This window comes from Protopterus annectens, chromosome 1.part2, assembly GCF_019279795.1.
Source record: "Protopterus annectens isolate FY-2018-M chromosome 1.part2, PAN1.0, whole genome shotgun sequence".
NCBI classification, from domain to species: domain Eukaryota; kingdom Metazoa; phylum Chordata; order Ceratodontiformes; family Protopteridae; genus Protopterus; species Protopterus annectens.
Genome location: NC_056727.1, coordinates 309,554,175 through 309,581,002, shown reverse-complemented (window position 1 = coordinate 309,581,002; position 26,828 = coordinate 309,554,175). Strand labels below are relative to the sequence as shown.

The following is a 26,828-nucleotide window of genomic DNA, read 5'->3' as shown; positions in this document are numbered from 1 at the left end:
CTGTGGTTGTTGCGATCCCCTCAGTGAACAAGGAAGAGCCACTCTTGTTGGATCTGGGAGAAAGGGCAGGGAAGTCTTCCCTGTTTAGTCAAAATGTTGTGCTCATCACTGGGAAAGCTGCTGCTGCTGCCATTAACAACCATAGTGGCCCCAATTTGTCCTGTTATAAAGATACATCAAACTTAACATCCATCTGCTCGTGATAAAAATTTATCTGGACAAGAGTAGTTTTAGGTCTGGCTTAGGGTCTAATCAGGCTTTTGATCCTTCCTGTATGGTGGTTTCTTGTAAAAATGGATTCCTCTCTTTTTCCGTAAGAGACTCAAGATTCTGAATGGAGACAGATGAAGGGACAGATGCAGTTTTTTCCTCAGATTTCTGATTCACACTCTGAGGAGAGCATACACACCAGCACTTCATTCACATAAAAACACAAACCACACACCCACCTTCGCGGAGGCTCTGAATAAAAATCTACCCAAGCAGCAGAGCCCTCCACGACAGAAACACACTCCACCACCACAACACAACACTAGTCACAAGGCACATAAATCTCCAAAACAGTGTGTCACTCAACCAAAGGCCCTCAGGCAAAACAGCATCCCCAACACACTAGTCATAGGTGACTCGATAGTGAGGCACACTGATGTCCCACTCACTAGATTGAATAAGGAGAAAGTAACAGTTAGCTGCCTGGATCCGGCACATAATGCATGCACTCAGGTCACTCAACAACCGGTACAAATATGACTCTGTCATTGTACATGTGGGTGTGAATGACCTCAGATGTACCTCCCTGGACTACATGAAAAGAGACATGGAGGAGCTCTCTGATTATGTAGCTCAGGCGGATATGACCCTAGCCCTGAGCAGCATCCTACCATCACCCAGAATGGTACCACAGTACAAGCAGAAAATTATTGATTTCAGCAATTGGCTAAGTTTTTGGTGTCATTCTAAGGGGGATCCAGTATCTTTCTGCCTGGGATGGGTTCCTATCAGCTGACCGAAGACGCAGGTTAGCGAATGCAACTTGGTCAAGCTGTAAATGCCAAAACTGCAAAATATCGAAGCGGCATGTAAGTGAATTCTTTCCCTGGGAAAGAATTTGCTTGGCCGCTTCAGTAGTTTGCAGTTTTCGACACTGTAGTGCGGTCTCAGAGTTGGTATATTTAAGTAGGGGTACCCACTTAATATCATGTATTATTTTTTTTTTTTTTGTTGGAACAGCGATTTTTTTTCCAAGGGAAAAAAATCGCTGTTCTGACAGGTTTTGTAAGCTTTGGCTTACATGGGGTCAATTAATCACCATTCGCTAACCTAAGCATTTGGTGATCTAATTTAGACCCCCTGGGATGACATGATTGACAGACCTCGATGCTTTGCCAGAGATGGCCTGCATCTGTCACCCCTGGGCTTCTGGATACTCGCCAAGGCTCTTGCCACCCCTTTAGTGCCTTTTTTAGGCAGTGTTCCAAAGACCTAAGTACCACCGTAACAGCTACAAACAAATGCAGTCTGAGGGTCATGTTGCTCAACGCTAGAAGTCTAAATCTCAAAATGCACTCGCTCGAGGCACTCCTTAAAATGGAGAACATCGACATTTGTGCTGTAACAGAGAACATGGTTCATTGCAGCAGAAAGCACCCCTGCACTACCAGGCTATAACTCATTCCACACTTTCAGCTCCAGAACTTAGACCGAAGCTCCAAAGGCGGTGGTGTCTCCATATTCATAAGGGATGCACAGACCTCCAGACTGGTAGCCCAACATAACGCATCAGACAAACTTCAGGTACAGCTAACATTGGGTAAGACAGCGATTCAGGTCGTAGCCTGCTATAGGTCCCCAACCATGTCTTAAGACTTGCACTCCACATTCCTAAGCACCCTGGAGAATATTAGGGCCCAACCTAACACACTCTCTTACTAGGCGACCTCAGCATCCCCTCCATTAACTGGGTAAACTACTCATGTACCAATACACTTGCCCAACGTTTCCTGGAGTTCATTAATTCCAAAGCCCTGGACCAGCTCGTTCTTACCCTCACTAGAGGTAGCAACATCCTTGACTTGGTCATTACTAACATGAGCGACCATTGCTCTACACCAGTAGTCAGCTCCTCCCTGGTTAGATCTGACCACAAACTAATCACCTTGGAAATCCACACCCCCCCCCATCAAAGGTAACCACCATGAAAAACTTCTCCAAAGCTAACTGTGGGATCCTATAAACAGAGGTGGCTAATTCATGGCACCCATGCAAATAGAGAATTGTTGTGTGACTGCAGAATTGTACACCAATGCACTGCACAAACACACACACAAATGCATGGATCTTGCCATACCCAATAGAACCAAGACACTCTCTTCCAAAAAAAGGAAGCCAGTCTGGTGGTTCCCTGCCATAAACAAACTCTACAGTAGAATGAGGAGACTGATGGTGGAATAAGGTTAAGAAAAGAGGTTTTCATTTCTCTTTTGGATAGAGAGTTGGTTTTTGGACCCTCTGCTCTAGAAGATACAATAAAGGGGTAAATTGATTTAAAGAATTTCTCAAAATTTTCAGCCCTCCTTTCCAAATTAAATCTTCCAAGAGATTCTCTGCCCCTCTACCACTTTTGACAAGAAACAAAAGTCTCTATAAAATGTTGGTAAACAGATGTTTAAGAAGCATGGCAAGGGGGGGTTGCGCAAAGAAGGCAGGAACCACCCTGAACAAAGAACAGGCAAACAAGTCAGAATCACCGTTTAAGGCACCATGCCCACCCACCGCCACTTTGTCAATCCCTTATCTCTTCCAAAACCATCTGAATCTGTGTTTTTCTCTTTGGTGACAGATCGTTTCAGACAAATGGGATCTTAAGGTTATTCATCAAGTTCACAGATAGCAGTGGGAGGCAATCCTTCTCTTTCAGGGAGAAGTTCTGAACTACCAGACCAGACTTCTTTGTTTCCCCTCTCCTTCAGCATTTGTTGTGTCAGGGAGTAATAGAACCACGTCATCTTTCTTAGTTTGGGAAAAGTTTTTATACAAAGAAGTTTTGATGCCAAAGCGAGAGAATGTTTATAGACCAGTTCTGGAACTTTCGTTACTAAACCGATTTGTGATGGTGCCTATTATCAAAATGTTTTCACTTTGCAACCTGTTATCCCTTCTTTCTCACTTAAGGTTTATAGTTACACTACATTTAAAAGATGCTTGTCAAATTCTTGTTCATCCAGACTTCAGGCTTGAAATTTTGTGTGTCTGGATCACATTATCAGTACTCTACACTACCTTTTGGACTACGCTGTGCATCAAGAATGTTCACAAAGTGTCAAGCTCCAGTTGCATCTCTTTGCAGGCTGCAGGTTATTCACATTTTTCCATATTTAGATTACTTGCTTATATCTGCAATGTCTATTTTCAAAATGTTAGAGCTGTTAAACTGGGATTTCAAGAGAACATTATTGTGGTGACTCCATTCTGGACAAGCAGCAGTGGTTTTCCCTGATTTTGGAAATGGCCACAAGTTCCCTCAGAGTGGATCTACTCTCACAAGAACAGGGTTGCCTTTTTCCACCCAATCCCAACTTCAGCTGACTGCCTGGATGATTGGGTCTTGATTCCCTTTAAGCATCTGTTTACTGAGGACATGCAGCAGATACAAATGGAAGCAAGAAAACATGCTACTGGAAAATCACAGAATAACAAATGGAAAAGGTTTTCTACTTGGTGCTAACAATATAACCAGCACTATTCAGGGCTGGTGTGGTTTTACAATATTTGCATGAGTTACTATCCTATGGCCTTTATTACTTCTCTGTCATTGTTTATTTTTTGGCCGTTTCAGCTTGTCTGCCCATGGATCCCCCTCATTCAATACATTCTCATGTAACGATATTTTTGATAGAGGTTTTGCATAAGGAACCCCTCAAGAAAACCAGTGGCTCCTCCTTTGGATCTTAATTTTGTGTTAGAGACGCTAACACTTACTCCATTTGAGCCAGTTCATTGAGCTGACTTCATATACTTAATATGGAAAACTCTTCTGTCGATTGCACTAACACCTGCAAAAACAGCATCTGAGTTGCAAGGTCTTGTGGTGAGTCAACCTTGTCTCATTTTCAACAGTGTGAGGGTTTCATTGAGTGCTGAGCTTTCTTTTACGCCTAAAGTGATATCCAGGTTTACTTTAAGCCAAACTGTCCATCTCCGTGTTTTCTTTCCTGAACCCAAAAATGAGGAAGAAAGGATTATCCATACCTTGGATGTCCACAGACAACTGTAGTACTATCTTTTTAACACATTTATTGAATTGTCACTCAGGACATAGGTATAGGTACATTTATTTTTATGTAAAAGAAAACAAACTCATGTTCAAAGCTGCAAAGCATTATACATTGCATACATTCTACAGTTATCATCACTCCAACATTACATGAATTGCTCAGTTCATATCTTCCCTTAAATCACACTTCTTTTCCAAAACATTATTCTACATGTGGTGTTCCCACAATTTCCATTTTTTTTCTGTGTAATTTGTTCATGTCCTTTGTTAAAGATCCCACTTTTACTACTCCAAATATAGTTGGTTTAGAATGTGATTTCCATTTTGTAGCAATTGCGTTTTTGGCAGACAGCAGAATTAAACTTATCAAAGCCTTACTATGTCTAAGCAGTTCAGATCCTGTATCCCAGCTCAAAAAATAATTACTGTAGTTACACCCATTTGCTCACCCAGTTTTTCTGACAGAATACTCTGTGGGGGATTTTTTAAAATTTGCCAACTCGTTACACTTCCACAACATATATTCTTAGTAACCTCTTTTTTTCTCCATCACACTTCCAACATTTGCTATCTACCCGAGAAAAAATTCTTCGTAGTCTGCTTGGGGTATAAAAATATATATGCAAACACTTCAAAGCAAAAATCCTAAATCTTCTAGACTTTGTTACATATTTCAGGACCATACATGCATCCTCCCATTGTTTCTTTCCGAGTTGTTTATCCAGTCTTTTTTCCCCAATCTTTTCTAACCTCCTCTGATTGATTCCTGTGGTTGTTGTGCAGTATTTTATATGCCCTTTAAATAGCCACTTCTGTTCTAGGTTCAACTAAAAACTGCACCAGAGCAGGTCTTTCACTTAGGATTTTCCCATCCCTTTCTCTTGACCAATACTTTGATATTACTTCCTGACTGAGAATGCAGTTTCTAGCCTGCAGTCCAAACATTTTCTTAGCCTGTTTCTATTATATTACATTTCCCTGTCCAGATATTTGCTCATAATACTTTGGTTCCTTTGTCAGATTTCTCCAGTCAATTCCAGCCTCTTCTTGACTATTCTCTGTACTCCAGATTCCAGTCATCCCTATCAGCAGAATCTCTCTTTTCCATTCTTGTGATGGGTTAGTTCTTAGAATACTTTTGCTTCTTTATGAATATAATCTGCTGTAAGGCTTTTATTGTTCTCCTTAAGGACATGCATACAAAATCCATTCTCTCCTATTTGAATTCTCCCCACTTCATAACCATCCCTGTTCACTTTGATTATAACTTTCTTCTTGTCTTACATATGTGAACCTTAAATGTATAGCTCTAAAATATCCCTTTAATTATGTAACCATAAACCACATCCTTCTATTGGAAGGATCAACCTATCCCAGTTCACCAACAAGATAAAATCCTTTACCTCTTTATTATTTACTGTCTACATCTTTTCCTCAGGTTGATAAAAAATATGTCTGACCTGTATATAAAGCTAAAGGGGCTAAAAACATTTTCACAGCTTGTATCTGGCTATTCATACCCATAAACATAAGCTTCCAGTTTCTCGGTTTTTGTATTCTCTTTTATTTAGTCTCTTCACATTTTATCCTTAACTGCCGTAACAGCACTCAGTAAAACCCTCACACTGTGGAAAATGAGATAAGGTTGACTCAGCACAAGATCTTGCAACTCGGATACTGTTTTTGCAGGGGTTAGTGCAATCGGCAGAACAGTTTTCCATATTAAGTCAGCCCAATGAACTGGCTCAAATGGAGTAAGTGTTAGCTTCTCTAACATAAATTAAGATCCAAAGGAGGAGCCACTGGTTTTCTTGAGGGGTCTCTTTCAAAAACATCTTTACATGTGCTCCTAAATACATTTTTTGTGTCCCCTTAAATATGGGTGTTGTTGAACCATTTGTGGGTACATAGTTTACAGCTATAGCCTTTGTCTCAATTAATTTTATTTCACAAAAAAACTTTAAAACTATCTCATAATGTTCCACAACACTGAAATGTCCTTATCTGGTTTTATCAGATACAGAGTAATGTTATCTGCAAATAAAACCAACTTTTCTTGATTACCATACTAATTATAGCCTTGAATTTCCGAGTCCTTTATTTTCTTGCTAATTGCTCTAAATATAGCAGAAGTAACAAAGGGGAAAAATCCCAACCTGACTCCTCTCTTCAGAAAACATATTGGAGAGGAATGCTCCCACTTCAGTTTTTGCTGCTGATCCTTCATATAGCATCTTAATTAACCTATATTATTGTATCAGGGAATGCAAATGTTTTCATTGCCCTTCTCATAAAATCCCAGCTTACTCTGTCAAATGCTTTCTCTGCATTAAGACCTACCAACAACAATGGCATTTTTAACATTCTGCTTCCTCTAGATCATCATTGTTCTGTTAATGTTGTCTAATGTTTGTCTCCCCTCCACAAAACTACATTGATCCATATCTATCAATTCTGTCAAAACCTTTGCCATTCTCTTAGCTATTAAAGACACAAGCATTATAGAATCATGGTTTATAATTGTAATAAGCCTATATGAAGCTGGATCTGATAGTTTTTATCGTCTTTAGGTATTGCAGCCATAGCAGCTTTTTTTCCCCAGGATGTTGGTACTTTCCTTCATAAAATTCCCAAAATGTCTGTAAATACCTCTACATGATCTCTGGTTATTTTTCTTATTATAGCACTCTAAATTACCCTTCTTGTTCTGTGAGATTCCCTTTATGCTGCAATACTTTCATCTTTGTCAGCCCTTCTAAATAATTATTGTTGCTTCTTTTATTTCTACCCAATTTTTAAAACTCCTCTTTCCATTTTATTGCGCTCACTAGCTATAACTTCTGAAGAAATTTCTTCTTCCCTAGTAACTCTTGTATAATTTCTACTGCCCATTCTTTAAATTTCTCCCTTTTTGACAGGTAGGTGGGAAAGCACTACTGCATTACACTGCATTTTTCTTAGTTGTTATTGGCACATGATCTGAAATAGTTAATGGATGTGTGTTGAGGCTTTCAGTCAGTTGAGCATGTTCTTGTGAAATATAATTTATTTCTAGTGTATCACAGTTATTGTACCTTGGGGAATTACTACTGAATGTACTACTTCCATACTAAATATTTTCATAAATTTCTTTAGAAAGCTACCCTCTTTGTTATATATTCCCTTCTATGTCCCCAGATATATCCTCACTGTTTCAAATCAAATTCCAATCCCCACCTAAAAGTAGTATTCCCTGCTGAAAGCTGATTTATCCCAAATTTTTCTTAAGCTCCATAATAGCAGTTCTAAATGGAATAAGAACACATGCCAGCGTAATCGTCCTCCCTTGCCAGTGTCCCCTTATTACCAGCAATCTTTATCTTTGACTACCTTTTTTCTTCTTGTATCACTGTTGGGGCTCTCAGCAATTGGTGTAAGTAGTCCTGTTTTCTTTTGTCCATGACATTCTGCTGAATATCTGTCCTGAAGTATTTTCTTTATCAAATTCACATGCTGACTTCTTTCTTGATGCGTCTCCTGTAGCATTGCCATTTGCACTCTGTTACTTAGTTGTACTTTCATAAAATTAATGCAACCAATTTCTTCCAGTTTCTCTGTTAACAGAAGAAAAACTCAGGTTTTTCTCTGTGTGCTCTGTCTTCTAACTCTGCCATTTTTTGAAACAGCTCTTCTTGAGCATTTTCTTTTTTCATTTCAACCTCTGATTTTTGCAGTTTTCTCCAGTTTATCTGAAAAGCTGTTTAAAGGTTATTCCATTTTCCAGCCTTTTGTTATTTGAATTGATGTAATCCTTCAGTGTTTCATTTATTTTAATCAGTTCTGGGCACATTTGATTATTTTACTTCTAAATTAAACTAAACCCATTTTTGACAACCAAAGTAATCCATGATTCTGCCACAGATAATTTTTCTGCAGAACTTCAGCAACTGGAGTGGGGCGCCTTATATCAATGTAGTGACCCCATAACAGCCCTCTTCACAACCTTCTTTCTCCATTTAAAGATCCTATTCAGAAGAAACTGTTGCCTTTGAAAAGAAGTAGAGTTCAAGGCAGTTGAATTCTGCCATATTAAATAACTAATAAAAAAAAATGAAGGCTGGACCAAATGGAGAAGGAAACCACATATTACAGAGACACACATACATGTATATTTGTGTGTGTGTGTGTGTGTGTGTGTGTGTGTGTGTGTGTGTGTGTGTGTGTGTGTGTGTGTGTATGTATGTGTATATATATATATATGTATATATATATATATATATATATATATATATATATATATATATATATATATATATATATATATATATATATATATATATATATATATATTGTATATAAAGTGTGTGTGTGTGTATGGTATTTCAGATTATTTGCACGCAAACTTAACTTGAAATTTGAACAAGACTCCTTGTTTGTTCAGGAATACCTTTCCACTATCCCTCTGGGGCTGGGGTTTTCTTAAATGGCCATAAGTGATTGGAATCCCTGTACGTTGGGCTGGTGTATGTGTATATTGCTAATTAGCAAAAGGGTACCAGGCTGTCATTTCTTCTTGATTAGCAGAAGGATGCTAGGTAGGGACAAGGGGTGTATTGGTGATAATAATGGATTACCGTGTTAATGTAGTCCGTACATAACACTATGGTATGCATACACAGGAACTTCCAGAAGAAAAAATGCAAAATTTGATGGAGAGGCTAACCCCCAAACATAGCACCCATTATGTCAAATTCTCTTTATTGATTGAAACTGTAGGACAGTATATTTTATTTATTTATTTTTTTCAAAATTACACTTTTGATACTAATGTATAATTGATATTGGAAAGAGAGTAGTATATTTGACAGATTTCATAAATGTATCTACGTCAGGACAAGAATGAAACTTTCCCACCTTGTTACTTGCATGTAGTTTTGTATTAAAAGTGTTTCTAAAAATTGCTAAAATACTTGTAGTAAGTTATCTTTTTTGTTATAGGAAACGGTGGGAAAACTATTTCAAGTAGAGGTTGCTGAAAATGCTCTGGTATGTACTTAGTTTGTTTTTTATTTGTGCTGTACTCTCCATTCATAAGTAATGAAAGATGTTAGTTACACAAAAGCATGTTTTACTTGCATCCTGTCATATGTTTTATATCACCTAATATGAACATATTGCTTTTGTCTTAGAATATGTTAGTATTAATATCCTGTTGGGAAAAAGAGTCCCTTCATTCATTACCTTATTTCCATACAGTAGAAAAGAATACATTATCTAATACCAGATTGATGACTGTTGATTGAATATATACCACAAGTACAGTGCGGAGACAGCTCGTTTAGAATCTAGCAATATGTAATCAATGAACACTTTTAATACACTGTAGCAGCCGTCAGCTAAGAGAAGGATTTCTTTGAATGAGTGCACTTCACTCTGTCAATTTATTGGCAGAGTGAAGTGCTTGTGGAATTTCATTAAAAGTGCTCTTCTTTGAGTGCTCAAGGTGTTGTAAAGAGAAACATCAAGTGCTTGTGTTTAAGGTGAATGTAGAATTGGGTTAAATGCTTAAATGTTCAGATAAGTCAGAGGTTTCAGCATTAGGAATGGGAGTATGCCTTTAAGTGTCTGCTTGTTAATGACCAAGTAATCTCTAAGGAAGGGAATATAGTGTGTGTGTGTGTGTGTGTGTGTGTGTGTGTGTGTGTGTGTGTGTGTGTGTGTGTGTGTGTGTGTGTGTGTGTGTGTGTGTGTGTGTGTGTGTGTGTGTGTGTGTGTGTGTGTGTGTGTGTGTGTGTGTGTGCACATGTGCTGTAGGTGGTAGTAGCCTCATTGTCTTGTGTAGTTGTAGTGTTATGGAGAGTGTTTGTTTTTTCTTTGGAAGGTGAGGTATAGGGGTGGTGTTGGGGGGGGCAGGGTTAGACTTAGCACACATTAGTAAGGTGGTGCAAAAGGCAACAAAAAGGGGATGGAAATTGGGAAAAAGGATGCATGATTATGACTCTCAGTTTTCTTCACTAAGAGTTTCTGTCACTTTTTATACAGTGCAAACATATCCCTCACCTCGGGAGCAAACTTCCACTACATGGCAAACAGTGTAGCACCCATGCCACATTTAAGATAAACCTAGATAATCAGATGGACAGCCTTAAATTATTATCCACTCTGTCTTGTCTTGCACTCCTTGAGGCTGGAGTGAACTCATAGGGCTATTTGACTAGTCTTGTAATGATTGCCTAGTACCCACTTATGAAACTGTGAACTCTTAAATTTGCCGGTTACATTTAAAATACTAGTTGTTCTCCGTTTGATTCTCGACGTGGCTTGGGAGTGCCTTGTGGAGTCTGCATGTCCTCCCCATAATGATTGGCATGCGTAGAATGGGTGCCTTCGTTGAAGGTTGGGCTTCGAGCTGGCACCTCGGCGGTTCATAAAAAAATCTACTGCCAATAATTAGCGGACCGGAGTTGCGCTGTGGCGACCCCTTACTGGGAAAAAGCCCAAAGAACAACAACATTTAAAATACTAGGCATTCACATATTATTGCAAAAGATACATGTGAGTTGTTAGGATAACAGTATGTTAATATTTAAATTGAAACCAGCTTCTCCAACAGCGTACTGTAAATCCAAAAATGCAAAATAAACGTTGGAAGGGTAACTCCAAACCTTTTTAATGTCTTAAAACCACAAGTCTTAGCGCTTTCATTCACCACCATTGAAATTCATCAGAAACTCAGTTTCTGATGAAGTTCAATGGTGGCGAATGAGACTGCTAAGACTTCTGGTTTTAAGACATTGAAAAGGTTTGGATTTACCCTTGCAGCTTTTATTTTGCATTTTTAATATTTAAATTGAATTGTAGTGGGCTATTAAGTAAAATAGTAAAGAAATTAAACATAAGCAAACAGTATAAAAGTAAATGCAACTTTATATAGCACTAGCATATATTTGCAATAAGCATATTCTTTGATATGGTGAAGTAATTATGTATTACCTCTTACTACTCACAGCAAATGCTGCTCCCTTCCCTGCATTTAGACTGGTATTCATTTCTGTTGGACCACATTTTCAGATATATACTATATTACTGAATATCTATTCCCAGAAAGTTGTACTTACCAACCCCCTCCTTTGGCTTTTTACATTCAACTCATGGGTCAGAAATTGCCACTTCCTGGGATTCCTGCACACACTTAACTTTTTTCCGTGTCCTGTATGCTGGTGTCACTTGAATCTTTCTTACTCCTTAGCTGTGCATTATAGAAACTCTGACGTGGTGATTCAATGCTGTCATGTAGGATGTGATTATGTTTTTCATGTGCAAATAATGCGCACTTGAGAGCCACTGTCCTCATCATCTTCTGTAATTTCCCCCACTGAGTATCAGAGCATTATGTTGCTGTACAGAAATACATGTATAAGGATGAACATATTACAAAAGTATGTTTTGTAAAGTGCCTGGATCACCTCCCCTCCCAAAAAAAGAAGTAAATTGCAGCTAAGACTGCTATAATAAATTGTAACCAGGATTGCTCTGTGTCATTTCCAGTGCCAGCAGTCATCTGAGACAGTGGGACCAGCCACAATGTTTATATTAACACTAGGACTGCAAAAATGTCCCAGCAAGGTCAATCCACAGTAGGAATGAGAGCGCCCCCAGCAGAAGACAGCTGTGAAAGTTAATCACAGATGTCTTTTTTATTTTTTGTTATTAAAAATCTTTTTATTAATTTTGTCATTATGGCAATGATCAAATACATATAACCATGTTGATGACATAAATAAACTATGTACAATATTTACTTCTGACCTGAATAACTTTAAATATAAGAAAAATCAATCTGTGAAGGTTTGAAAACAATTAGAAAAAGGTATTTTTCCTTCATTAACAATCAAGACTAATCTGAATTCATTTTAAAAGTCTCAATCAAAGATAGGACCTTCTTCCAGGGATTATTGCTTCAAACTTCCTTGACCTTGACCTCCAGCAAAGCTGTTTCTTCAAGTAGACACAAAAATTCTTCATTTGAGACATATGTTAAGATGTCTGCTATGGAAGAGTATAATTACAATGTAGGATAGATGCATTAATTAAGCCCTTGGTTGCAACATGTGCCCATCTGCCTCATGCTGCCGAAGAAAAAGAAAGTAGGTTTCTGTAAAAATTGGTCTTCAGAAAGTTTTTGTAAACGACAAACTTTATTTTAGGCAATCATACGAACTATTCAGCCATAACTGAGATAACATTGGCTATTTAAAAAAACATGTAGAGACAAGGTAGTGCTCACTATACACTCCTGCGCCCACAAAATAAATAAATTTAAATGCAGCGAAGACAAGATTGTGGCACAGTGGGCAAAGATTAAATGTTCCAGACACTTGTTCACATACGATTAAGTGCGTTAGGGTCCCAGTTCACTGCTGCAGACAAATAATTAGATCCAAACTATAGCAGTCACCTCCACAGAACAATAGCTTGTATAAAACATCAAACAGTCATCCAAGCGTTCAGCGGAGTAAATCAAATATAATTTATTGAAAAAATCCGGCTAGCGCTTTCAACTAGGTCTTCATCAGGCCGTTACAAAATTTCAAATGGGAAACACTTATATTTATAAAAAATGCAGTTCAAAACTGTATATGTCATATCCTGTTAAAAACATCAATGCATTAAAGTAAAATGTCCCTGCATTGCTCTTTAATATTCTAGATATAGTAGAACTCACTTAGGTGGTTATTGTGAATACATATAATTCTTCTGCTTCATATCATATCATATCTATAGCAGCATTCATAGATGAATAAAAATATAAATATATATATGTATTTTTAAAAGCATGAAAGGTACACATAGAGTAGTGTGACAAATGATCAAATATTAGAGATATAATTTACATCGCCCATTCATAAGCACATATAACCATGTATATGTAAATAAAAAACAAATAAATACTGTACATAAAAACTGTACATAAAAATTAGTAAAAAATCTTACACATATCTTAGAATAGTAGAATAGTGTGACATATGATCAAATATTAGGCATATAGTTGACATCACTTATTCTTCAGCACCTATAACCATGTGTATGTAAATAAAAAATAGATAAATATTGTACATAGAAATATTGGTAAAAATTCTTTCATATATCTTAAAGTAGTGTTTAGATTTCAGAGATATGTTCTCATGACAGTGTAAAAGTATCCTCATCTGTACTTTCATCTAAGCTTTCTAGCTTTAAGTACTGGTTTTATAGATACCCTGTCATTTATACCAGGGCTGCGATCAGCCCTAAGTCTAATAATCCATTTCACTTCTGTCTGTTCAGTTTGATTGAACATATCTCCTCTCCTAATTCCAGGCCTGTTTACATGGATAACTTGGAATACAAAACTATGTTCTGTAGATGTATTATGTACATGTTTGGAAAGGGCATTAGATGGACATGACACCCTAATTTTATAAATATGTTCTCTAATTCTCTCTTTTAGTTTCCGATCCGTCTTTCCCACATAAAATGCAGGGCAGGATCAGCATGTAGCTAAATACACCACATGTTCAGAGTCACAAGTAGCTGGTGCTGTAAATCTGAATTCCTGTTTTGTAACTGGGTGTATAAACATATTGGATTCTTTGATGTATTTACATTGATTACATTTATGACACTTCCTAGTAATATTTTTAGTGTCAACCGATATGGTCCCATCTACTCTATTCGGACCACATAGCATCCTATGAAGATTTAGCTTATTTTTATATGTAAACATTGGGACTTCACCTAACACCTTAGATATATCCGGATCTGTTAGAAGGATGTCCCAATATTTTCTATAAATATATTTAATGCTATTGGCATCTTGTGTATAATGTGTGGGGATCCTCATACTACTATTCGTATTAACATTAGTTATTCCAAGACTTTCTGGGTTGTCACGCTGTTCAGCAAAGTATGGATATGCCCTGCCCTCTCTTAGTGTACCTATTTCGTTAAAACTAGTCTCAATTTCTTCCTCTGTATATGATCTATTCAGAAACTTAACCTTTAATCCTTCTATCTCTCTCAAAAATCCTACATGATTAGAGTTCAATCTAGATGCCCGCATTGCTTGGCTCTTCAAAATATTACTAAAGATGTGTCCTGGGTGCATACTGCTATGATGGAGTAAACTATTTCTGTAGCAGTTTTTTCTATACACCCCTGTGTTCAAATTACCATCAGGTAATTTTTCTATATATACATCCAAGTATGGTATAACTTCTTTCGACTGAACCATGGAGAATTTTAAATAGTTGGTCTCCTTATTCATTTTTATGTATAGTTCATTGAGCTTTTCCTCATTTCCCTTCCAAATTAGGAAGAGGTCATCAACAAAACAAGTGTAGCATAGTGCATTATTGCAGAATTCAACCATCTGGAAAAGGGAAATATCCTCCCAATCAGCCATAATTAAGTTGGCGTAGCTATTGGCACAAGAGGTGCCCATAGCTACGCCATCCTTTTGTATGTAAATCTGACCATCAAAAGTAAAGATATTATTTGTGAGTACAATCTCCATGAGTTCACATACTACCCCAATTCTGCCAGTGGAAAGAACACCGTCCTTCACCAACCTCCTTTTCAACCTTAATAACCCATCCTGGTTTGGGATCACTGTGAAAAGGGAGTGTACATCAAATGTCACCAGTATTCTATCCTGCCCCTCCTGTCCATCATGCAGTATGGATGTTTGTTCATACAATTTAATCAGAAATTGTTTGGCGTCCTTTAGTACATGTTCATATTTATCTACTATTGGTCTTAGTAGGGATTCCAAATATAAAGATATGGGCTCGGTTATCCACCCTTTCCCAGCAACAATGGGCCTCATTGGTGGGAGTGTCCCATTTTTGTGTATCTTGGGAATTCCTTGTATAATTGGTATTGTAGGATGGTCAGTCAAGAGGTATTTGAACAATTCTTGATTAATTTTGCCTTCATCCAACATATTATTTAGTTTGTTGGCCACATCAGCTATTATTTTATTTACTTTATTAATACTGATTCTCTGATAAAAATTAGAATCACTAAGCATCATGGACATTTGATATTTATAGAAGTCCATGTCCATTACCACAACAGGGCCTCCCTTGTCTGCTGGTCTTATCATGATAGTTTTGTCATGTTTTAAATTTATAAGGGCTTTCCTTTGGGCTGGTTTTAAATGCATTCTCATTCTCATATAGATCTTGCTCGACCAACTGCGAATAGGCTTCAATTAGTGGATGATTACTGGGAACATATGTACTTGGTTTCCTAAATGGATGGGGTATATCTATCGTGTTATAGAAGTCAACCTTAATCTGTAAATCGCGAATAAATAATTTAAGGTCAATTACATTGTCAGTAATATCACTTCTAGTAGAGGGGATAAATGTTAAGCCTTTTTCTAATACATTCTGTTCATCTTCAGTTAATGTTTTCATAGATATATTCCAGACTAGGGATTCTTGTTCCCTTGCCAAATCTTCTTTAATGTAGGTCCAGCTTGTGTTTGCTCTGATGGCCTCTTCCTCTGTCTCCCCTTGCTTATAGATCGTCCCCTCACTCCTCCTCCCCCTCTCCATTGATTGGCAATGGGGAAAGGGGCAGGTCTACTGCCACCTTCATTTAAAACCTATTTAGTGGCTGTACCAGTTATTCCAGGACTCGTAATCTTCCCTTCGCTTATATTATCATTAATTGTTTCTACATGTTCACAAATGTCTATTCGTGTATTGGCTTCTTCAAATATTGATATATTATGAATGTTGTTGACAGGGGATGCACAGGCATCACTTATACCATCATGGTGCACTATAGCTGTCGTTACTAAAGTTTTATTCTTACCTACTACTTGAGTATCTTTTTCCTTAACTCCAGGGTTATTCCCATTTTGGGTTAATGCATTGAAGCATTTCTCTTTTCCCGATTTCATTGGTTCATTATTTGTTCTCACTATTTGTTTATTTTGCAATTGGTTGTTATCCTGGGTATTCCTCCACCCTGTGGCCGAGGTCTCCACCTTAGGCCAGGTGAAGACATTCCCCCTTGCAAAGTCGTCAGTATCCCTTCTGATCTTATCCCTTTTCTGCTGTAATAGCTTCTTTTCAAAAAGAAAGACATTATCTAACACTTTATCAATACAGGTATCTACAACATGTTTAGGATACATGTTACATAAACTCAAATGTTGTTTCTGAATTTTTTCTCTTAAGGAAGTCTCTGTTGGTAGGAAATACCTATTCAGTAGTTCCATATACTTGACGCTAGTTTCTAGATTTATTTGCTGCCACATATATAATAAATCTGTGTATAAAGTACCTGTTGTAGGCATTTTTAGGACTCTCAAGCCCCTAGGAACAATCTTTCGTATTATACATGCTTCGAAGTGTTGTCTCTGAAGCTGGAGACGCTTCAGTCTCAGGAAATCACTCTCCATTTCTTGTATTAAGGTATCCAGTCCTTCGTAGTCCTTGTATGCCCCTCCACTCTCATCAGTTCCGGGTTGTAAGGAAGTTCTACAGACGTGTTTTCCACATATCTTTCAGCCATGAGTGTGCGAGCGACAACAAAAATCAATAAAAATGTAGAGACAAGGTAGCGCTCACTATACACTCCTGCGCCCACAAAATAAATAAATTTAAATGTAGCGAAGACAAGATTGTGGCACAGTGGGCAAAGATTAAATGTTCCAGACACTTCCTTACAACCCGGATGTACAATCGAATGCTAAGGCGGATTCTTCTAAGAATCAGACAAGGTTTGAAAACGCCGTTTTATGTGAGGTCAATCCTTTACTTAGTTACAGCTTCTCGACAGGAACTGATGAGAGTGGAGGGGCATACAAGGACTATGAAGGACTGGATACCTTAATACAAGAAATGGAGAGTGATTTCCTGAGACTGAAGCATCTCCAGCTTCAGAGACAACACTTCGAAGCATGTATAATACGAAAGATTGTTCCAAGGGGCTTGAGAGTCCTAAAAATGCCTACAACAGGTACTTTATACACAGATTTATTATATATGTGGCAGCAAATAAATCTAGAAACTAGCGTCAAGTATATGGAACTACTGAATAGGTATTTCCTACCAATAGAGACTTCCTTAAGAGAAAAAATTCAGAAACAACAGTTGAGTTTATGTAACGTGTATCCTAAACATGTTGTAGATACCCGTATTGATAAAGTGTTAGATAATGTCTTTCTTTTTGAAAAGAAGCTATTACAGCAGAAAAGGGATAAGATCAGAAGGGATACTGACGACTTTGCAAGGGGGAATGTCTTCACCTGGCCTAAGGTGGAGACCTCGGCCACAGGGTGGAGGAATACCCAGGATAACAACCAATTGCAAAATAAACAAATAGTGAGAACAAATAATGAACCAATGAAATCGGGAAAAGAGAAATGCTTCAATGCATTAACCCAAAATGGGAATAACCCTGGAGTTAAGGAAAAAGATACTCAAGTAGTAGGTAAGAATAAAACTTTAGTAACGACAGCTATAGTGCACCATGATGGTATAAGTGATGCCTGTGCATCCCCTGTCAACAACATTCATAATATATCAATATTTGAAGAAGCCAATACACGAATAGACATTTGTGAACATGTAGATACAATTAATGATAATATAAGAGAAGGGAACATTACGAGTCCTGGAATAACTGGTACAGCCACTAAATATGTTTTAAATGAAGGTGGCAGTAGACCTGCCCCTTTCCCCATTGCCAATCAATGGAGAGGGGGAGGAGGAGTGAGGGGACGATCTATAAGCAGGGGGAGACAGAGGAAGAGGCCAGCAGAGCAAACACAAGCTGGACCTACATTAAAGAAGATTTGGCAAGGGAACAAGAATCCCTAGTCTGGAATATATCTATGAAAACATTAACTGAAGATGAACAGAATGTATTAGGAAAAAGGCTTAACATTTATCCCCTCTACTAGAAATGATATTACTGACAATGTAATTGACCTTAAATTATTTATTCGCGATTTACAGATTAAGGTTGACTTCTATAACACGATAGATATACCTCATCCATTTAGGAAACCAAGTACATATGTTCCCAGTAATCATCCACTAATTGAAGCCTGTTCGCAGTTGGTCGAGCAAGATCTATATGAGAATGAGAATGCATTTAAAACCAGCCCAAAGGAAAGCCCTTATAAATTTAAAACATGACAAAACTGTCATGATAAGACCAGCAGACAAGGGAGGCCCTGTTGTGGTAATGGACATGGACTTATATAAATATCAAATGTCCATGATGCTTAGTGATTCTAATTTTTATCAGAGAATCAGTATTAATAAAGTAAATAAAATAATAGCTGATGTGGCCAACAAACTAAATAATATGTTGGGTGAAGGCAAAATTAATCAAGAATTGTTCAAATACCTCTTGACTGACCATCCTACAATACCAATTATACAAGGAATTCCCAAGATACACAAAAATGGGACACTCCCACTAATGAGGCCCATTGTTGCTTGGAAAGGGTGGATAACCGAGCCCATATCTTTATATTTGGAATCCCTACTAAGACCAATAGTAGATAAATATGAACATGTACTAAAGGACACCAAACAATTTCTGATTAAATTGTATGAACAAACATCCATACTGCATGATGGACAGGAGGGGCAGGATAGAATACTGGTGACATTTGATGTACACTCCCTTTTCACAGTGATCCCAAACCAGGATGGGTTATTAAGGTTGAAAAGGAGGTTGGTGAAGGACGGTGTTCTTTCCACTGGCAGAATTGGGGTAGTATGTGAACTCATGGAGATTGTACTCACAAATAATATCTTTACTTTTGATGGTCAGATTTACATACAAAAGGATGGCATAGCTATGGGCACCTCTTGTGCCAATAGCTACACCAACTTAATTATGGCTGATTGGGAGGATATTTCCCTTTTCCAGATGGTTGAATTCTGCAATAATGCACTATGCTACACTCGTTTTGTTGATGACCTCTTCCTAATTTGGAAGGGAAATGAGGAGAAGCTCAATGAACGATACATAAAAATGAATAAGGAGACCAACTATTTAAAATACTCCATGGTTCAGTCGAAAGAAGTTATACCATACTTGGATGTATATATAGAAAAATTACCTGATTCTAATTTGAACACAGGGGTGTATAGAAAAAATTGCTACAGAAATAGTTTACTCCATCATAGCAGTATGCACCCAGGACACATCTTTAGTAATATTTTGAAGAGCCAAGCAATGCGGGCATCTAGATTGAATTCTAATCATGTAGGATTTTTGAGAGAGATAGAAGGATTAAAGGTTAAGTTTCTGAATAGATCATATACAGAGGAAGAAATTGAGACTAGTTTTAACGAAATAGGTACACTAAGAAGAGGGCAGGGCATATCCATACTTTGCTGAACAGCGTGACAACCCAGAAAGTCTTGGAATAACTAATGTTAATACGAATAGTAGTATGAGGATCCCTATACATTATACACAAGATGCCAATAGCATTAAATATATTTATAGAAAATACTGGGACATCCTTCTAACAGATCCGGATATATCTAAGGTGTTAGGTGAAGTCCCAATGTTTACATATAAAAATAAGCTAAATCTTCATAGGATGCTATGTGGTCCGAATAGAGTAGATGGGACCATATCGGTTGACACTAAAAATATTGCTAGGAAGTGTCATAAATGTAATCAATGTAAATACATCAAAGAATCCAATATGTTTATACACCCAGTTACAAAACAGGAATTCAGATTTACAGCACCAGCTACTTGTGACTCTGAACATGTGGTGTATTTAGCTACATGCTGATCCTGCCCTGCATTTTATGTGGAAAGACGGATCGAAACTAAAAGAGAATTAGAGAACATATTTATAAAATTAGGTGTCATGTCCATCTAATGCCCTTTCCAAACATGTACATAATACATCTACAGAACATAGTTTTGTATTCCAAGTTATCCATGTAAACAGGCCTGGAATTAGGAGAGGAGATATGTTCAATCAAACTGAACAGACAGAAGTGAAATGGATTATTAGACTTGGGGCTGATCGCATATATAAATGACAGGGTATCTATAAAACCAGTACTTAAAGCTAGAAAGCTTAGATGAAAGTACAGATGAGGATACTTTTACACTGTCATGAGAACATATCTCTGAAATCTAAACACTACTTTAAGATATATGAAAGATTTTTTACCAATATTTCTATGTACAATATTTATCTGTTTTTTATTTACATACACATGGTTATAGGTGCTGAAGAATAAGTGATGTCAACTATATGCCTAATATTTGATCGTATGTCACACTATTCTACTATTCTAAGATATGTGTAAGATTTTTTACTAATTTTTATGTACAGTTTTTATGTACAGTATTTATTTATTTTTTATTTACATATACATGGTTATATGTGCTTATGAATGGGTGATGTAAATTATATCTCTAATATTTGATCATTTGTCACACTACTCCATGCGTACCTTTCATGCTTTTAAAAATACATATATATATTTATATTTTTTTTCATCTATGAATGCTGCTATAGATATGATATGATATGAAGCAGAAGAATTATATGTATTCACAATAACCACCTAAGTGAGTTCTACTATATCTAGAATATTAAAGAGCAATGCAGGGATATTTTACTTTAATGCATTGATGTTTTTAACAGGATATGACATATACAGTTTTGAACTGCATTTTTTATAAATATAAGTGTTTCCCATTTGAAATTTTGTAACGGCCTGATGAAGACCTAGTTGAAAGCGCTTACGGATTTTTTCAATAAATTATATTTGATTTACTCCGCTGAACGCTTGGATGACTGTTTGATGTTTTATACAAGCTATTGTTCTGTGGAGGTGACTGCTATAGTTTGGATCTAATTATTTGTCTGCAGCAGTGAACTGGGACCCTAACGCACTTAATCGTATGTGAACAAGTGTCTGGAACATTTAATCTTTGCCCACTGTGCCACAATCTTGTCTTCGCTATATTTAAAAAAACAAACAAAAAAAAAAACAATAATGTACATCAGAATTCTTGTAGTTTTTACCAAACAGTACATTTGATAGTTTAGTACAGATATTTAAACACCAAAAGCAAGAGCCTGCATCATTTTATCTATCCCCAACACAAAATTGTCATGCTGTGGGTATAGGAAAGTTTGTACTAATTATTGAGAGGGTTACTGAGGAGTCCACAACTGATACTTACCCGTTTTGCAGTCATTTGGTTTCTATTTTACACATTTTAGGTCTAGTAGTTTGATCTCATTCAAGGTATTCAAGAAGTCTTAATGCTGCTTACCAAGTGCACTTGTGGAACTCGAGCAGTGACTACATAAATAGGCAATAACTAGTTTAAAAAAAACAACTTTCATAGTCTGACAACTGCAGATGCCACAGTAACGTACACAGTTTAAAACATAAAGACTCGCAAGACTTCAAAGACAAACTACACTTTACTGCTGAAAAGAAATAAAGTCTGATTTTGGAAGTTAATTTCCTGTGCCTCTGTCGTGCAGAGCCACAGAAGTGATCCCCTGGGTGTATTTCCTATTTCCCATCCACTCATCAAGATTTTTCTTGTAGAGTGCTAATGAGGAACTTTGCTTGACATAGATGAGTAGCTTGATGATGTTCATCGTGTTTCACTGTTGCAGTCATGACTGTAGGGTTCTCCCCTGCCGGCAGGCAGCCCTCGGTCGGCCAGAATCCCAAAATCTGGGTCCGGCGTCGGCTGTTCAGCTACGCTCCCTGACGTCAGAGCGCCAGGAGTACAAAGCTGACAGCCGACGCCATCTTCTCCAGTCTTTCTTGCTGTGCGGTGATAGCAGTTCGCATTTTCCGGTCGGCAGACTCCTGATGAATTTTACTGATATACTTCGGTCCGAAGACTTTCTTCTCCACTCAAAGCTAAGTACCCCATTGGGGAAAATTTTTTCTTGCTCCACTCCGATGTCAGAAAAAGTTAATAATTGTATTTCATGTGGGAAGCAAATACCTCATAAGGATTTTCATTCTCACTGTATTCCTTGCTTGGGCCCTGACCACGACGTAGCTAGTTGTCGGTTTTGTGCTAGATTCAATCAACGTACAATTAAAAAAGCAAAATAGTCTGTTCCACTCTGCTCGGACCACGTATACACCGACACTTGGGATGCATAAAGTCACGAATTTAATAAAAAATACACACAAATGTTAAGCGCTTTCATCTAAATTACTTAGACTTCTTCAGAACAATTCTTAACAGTTACTTCCCAGTTTAAATGCATCATATAACCTATCAAAAATGTTCTGTTATTTAAAACAACCATTTAAAGTGCCAGTGTGCCTCAACTTAATGCCATCATTCTACAATATATTATAGTATAAAAAAAGTACAAGAATCATATTACTTCATACATTAACAATTATGTACAAACACATATTAACCCATCCCAATACACATTTGATTAAAATATGTAGTATTTAATAAATTAGCGTCTTTGACCTATATCCTGCCTAACTAGCTTACATTTTCTAAAATGGGTCTTACAGATATATGGTCATTTAATCCAGGGGGGGGTGAAGCATCTAATTTAATTTGCCATCTGACTTCTAACTCACCTAGTTTATTTTTAATACACCCACCCCTAGGATTTTCCTTGGCTATGTCTAAAATACCAAAATGAAACACGCTGCAGTCAGTATTCTCTACTAAGTGTCTCCATAAAGCATTATTTGTGTCTTTTTTTTCTTTATACTATAGTAGTGGTCATAAATCCTTTGTCTAAGGCATCTATCTGTCTTTCCTATGTAGTAACAAGGACAGTTGGGGCATTTTGCCAAATACACTAAATGCTGGGTTCTACAATTTCCTTTTTTAAACATAATACTTGTATGATTCGTGTCTTCAAGTGTAATAATCTTCTCAGTAGTAATATATTTACACTGGTTACAAGTACCACATCTAGTAGTCCCTTTGCTGTCCATAATGTTACTAACTTTTCCTTTTTTCCTTTCTAGCTCATTTTTAATATTATATCCATTCCTAGAAACAAATCTTGGTAATTTCCCCACTATTTCCTCTATTTTTTTGTCTGTCCTTAAAGTGTTCCAATTTTTGGAAATAATGTTCTTGACATCTACACTCCAAGGGGTATGTTGTATTATACACGCTCTGGTGTATTCAATGTTACCATCTCTATTTTTAACATTAGTGCTATTTCCTATATTTAATGGGCCACTACCAAGGAGAGGTGTGTATTTTTTACTCCATTCATTTCTTACATAACCTGTTACATCCATTACCAACCACCTTGGGTACCCTCTCTGCAGGAACATGTCCCCTATAACCTCCAATTCTCTTAAAAAATCGGGGTAGTCCGATGTCATCCTGGCTGCCCTGATACATTGGCCTTTAATTATGCTTCTTTTTTGGCTCAAATGATGACAGCTGGTAAATTCCAAGTATCCATTACTAAATGTTTCCTTCCTGTATATCCTTGTCTTCATTTTTTCATTTTCCACTATAATTTGTGTATCTAAATACGCCATAATATTAGTATTGATATTAAACGTAAAATTTAACCAACTGCATCTGGAATTTAGATAACTTTTAAATTGCTCCAGTTCTTCCTGGGAACCCTTCCAGATCAAGAAAACATTGTCCAAGAACTGATAGTAGCATGACATTTTAGTGTACCATTTAGTTTTAAGTATATATTCATCTTCCCAATCGTATAGATAGAGGTTGGCAAAAATGGGGGCACAAGCTGTTCCCATAGCCACACCTCTAATCTGTGTGTAATATTCTCCTTCAAACAGGATGTAATTGTGTTCCAAAATTATTTCCACAAATTCCAGAATAAGTCTCTTCCTATCGCTTGAAAGGTACTCTGCTTTATTCAAACAATTCTCCAGTCTAACCATTCCTTCATCTTGGGGTATACTGGAGAACAAATCCACTACATCTATCGTAACCAGTATACTGTTAGACTTTACCATTTCATTTTTGAGTTTTCCTAAGAAGTCCCAAGAGTCTATGATAATATGCATGATGGAGGTGTACATTGGCTTCAACCAAACATCCACCACCTTTCCCAAAATTGAAAGTTTTAGACCGGTTTCCAGATATTATAGGGCGAAACGGAGGGTCCAATATCTCTTTGTGTATCTTGGGTATGCCTATTATTGTACTTATGATGGGACATTCCACATTTAAATAACCATATAAATCCATGCCAATCCTTTCTTCAACCAACAAGTCTTCAAGGTATAAGTTAATTTTGTTATATCCTATATTCACTTCATTCCGAGATGATATACAATAATTCCCTGAATTTAGCAGTATTTCATTTATCTTGTTTTTATACTCCTCTTGATCAAATATAACAACCCCACTCCCTTTGTCGGGCTTCATTACCCTTATCCTACTATTGCTTTGCATTTCTCTCAAAGCTGCCACTTCCTTAGTATTAAGATTGTATTTCACTTTAGCTGTACTAATCTTATTGTTATAAACATAAAGTTCATTGACTACTATTTTTTCGAACATACTTAGAGTTACATTGAGGGGGGGTGTACACACTTTTTTTTTCTTGAACTCACTCCTGGTCTCATTTTTACTGTTATTATTAAATAACACTGCCAAATTTAACTTTCTAATATAAGAAAATTTTTTAAGAGAATTGGAGGTTATAAGGGACATGTTCCTGCAGAGAGGGTACCCAAGGTGGTTGGTAATGGATGCAACAGGTTATGTAAGAAATGAATGGGGTAAAAAATACACACCTCTCCTTGGTAGTGGGCCATTAAATATAGGAAATAGCACTAATGTTAAAAATAGAGATGGTAACATTGAATACACCAGAGCGTGTATAATACAACATACCCCTTGGAGTGTAGATGTCAAGAATATTATTTCCAAAAATTGGAACATTTTAAGGACAGACAAAAAAATAGCGGAAATAATGGGGAAATTACCAAGATTTGTTTCTAGGAATGGATATAATATTAAAAATGATCTAGAAAGGAAAAAAGGAAAAGTTAGTAACATTATGGACAGCAAAGGGACTACTAGATGTGGTACTTGTAACCAGTGTAAATATATTACTACTGAGAAGATTATTACACTTGAAGACACAAATCATACAAGTATTATGTTTAAAAAAGGAAATTGTAGAACCCAGCATTTAGTGTATTTGGCAAAATGCACCAACTGTCCTTGTTACTACATAGGAAAGACAGATAGATGCCTTAAACAAAGGATTTATGACCACTACTATAGTATAAAGAAAAAAGACATAAATAATGCTTTATGGAGACACTTAGTAGAGAATAATGACTGCAGCGTGTTTCATTTTGGTAGTTTAGACATAGCCAAGGAAAATCCTGGGGGTGGGTGTATTAAAAAGAAACTAGGTGAGTTAGAAGTCAGATGGCAAATTAAATTAAATGCTTCATCCCCCCCTGGATTAAATGACCATATATCTGTAAGACCCATTTTAGAAAATGTAAGCTAGTTAGGCAGGATGTAGGTCAAAGACGCTAATTTATTAAATACTACATATTTTAATCAAATGCGTATTGAGATGGGTTAATATGTGTTTGTACATAATTGTTAATGTATGAAGTAATATGATTCTTGTACTTTTTTTATACTATAATATATTGTAGAATGATGGCATTAAGTTGAGGCACACTGGCACTTTAAATGGTTAATTGTTTTAAATAACATTTTTGATAGGTTATATGATGTATTTAAACTGGGAAGTAACTGTTAAGAATTGTTCTGAAGAAGTCTAAGTAATTTAGATGAAAGCGCTTAACATTTGTGTGTATTTTTTATTAAATTTGTGATTTTATACATCCCAAGTGTCGGTGTGTATGTGGTCCGAGCAGAGTGGAACAGACTATTTTGCTTTTTTGGATTGTTGACTGGTTCCAACGTACAATTAAGCGAAGGTACGATTTTGCTTTTCATTACTTCGGTAGGCGCTTTAACTACAAAATGTCGTCGGATACGGTCCCGGCTACCGGAGTTCATAAACGTCGCAAGGATAAAGACAGGCCTCCGAGGTCCAAATCTGATGATAACACACAAGCGGAGCCAGCTTTAGGTTCGGCCGTCATCAGTGAGACGCTTTTGCAGCCCCTGTCGTTGGCCATTTCAGAACCGATGGCCGAAACGGACTGTCATGAGGAGCCAACCAGGCCTTTAAATATTTCTGTTGCAGGACCTTCGGACAACGCTCCTTCGGATGGGTCCGGAGCCGCTGTGCAGGTACCGGCTTCCGAAGGGGTTTTCAGGCCTACTCGGCTACTAATACAGGCAAAGCCAAAGACAAAGGCAAAGACTCCTTCAAAATCAAAGACTTCTACACAGGCTTCTTCTGAACCGGCTCCCAAGTTACAGAAGCAGTTACTCAAGATGGCGGAGGATTTGATTACTATGATTAGGGGTTCTCATCCCCCTCCAGACAAAAGGCTAAGGCAGGATATTTCTTATGATTCCTCTGATCAGGCTTCTGTTTCGTCAGTTTCTTCTTCTGATCAGGAATATT

The 26,828-nt window shown here is 37.1% G+C and overlaps 1 protein-coding gene across 2 annotated transcripts in view; it reads left to right on the top strand.

Moving 5' to 3' along the window:
- NDUFAF5 (NADH:ubiquinone oxidoreductase complex assembly factor 5) overlaps positions 1 to 26,828 on the top strand; it is a 658,571-nt gene that overhangs the window by 72,859 nt on the left and 558,884 nt on the right. For both annotated transcript variants that reach the window (XM_044056157.1, XM_044056167.1), the window contains exon 4: positions 9,251 to 9,298. In XM_044056157.1, the coding sequence (XP_043912092.1) occupies positions 9,251 to 9,298 (48 nt within the window). The remainder of the gene's footprint in view (positions 1 to 9,250; positions 9,299 to 26,828) is intronic.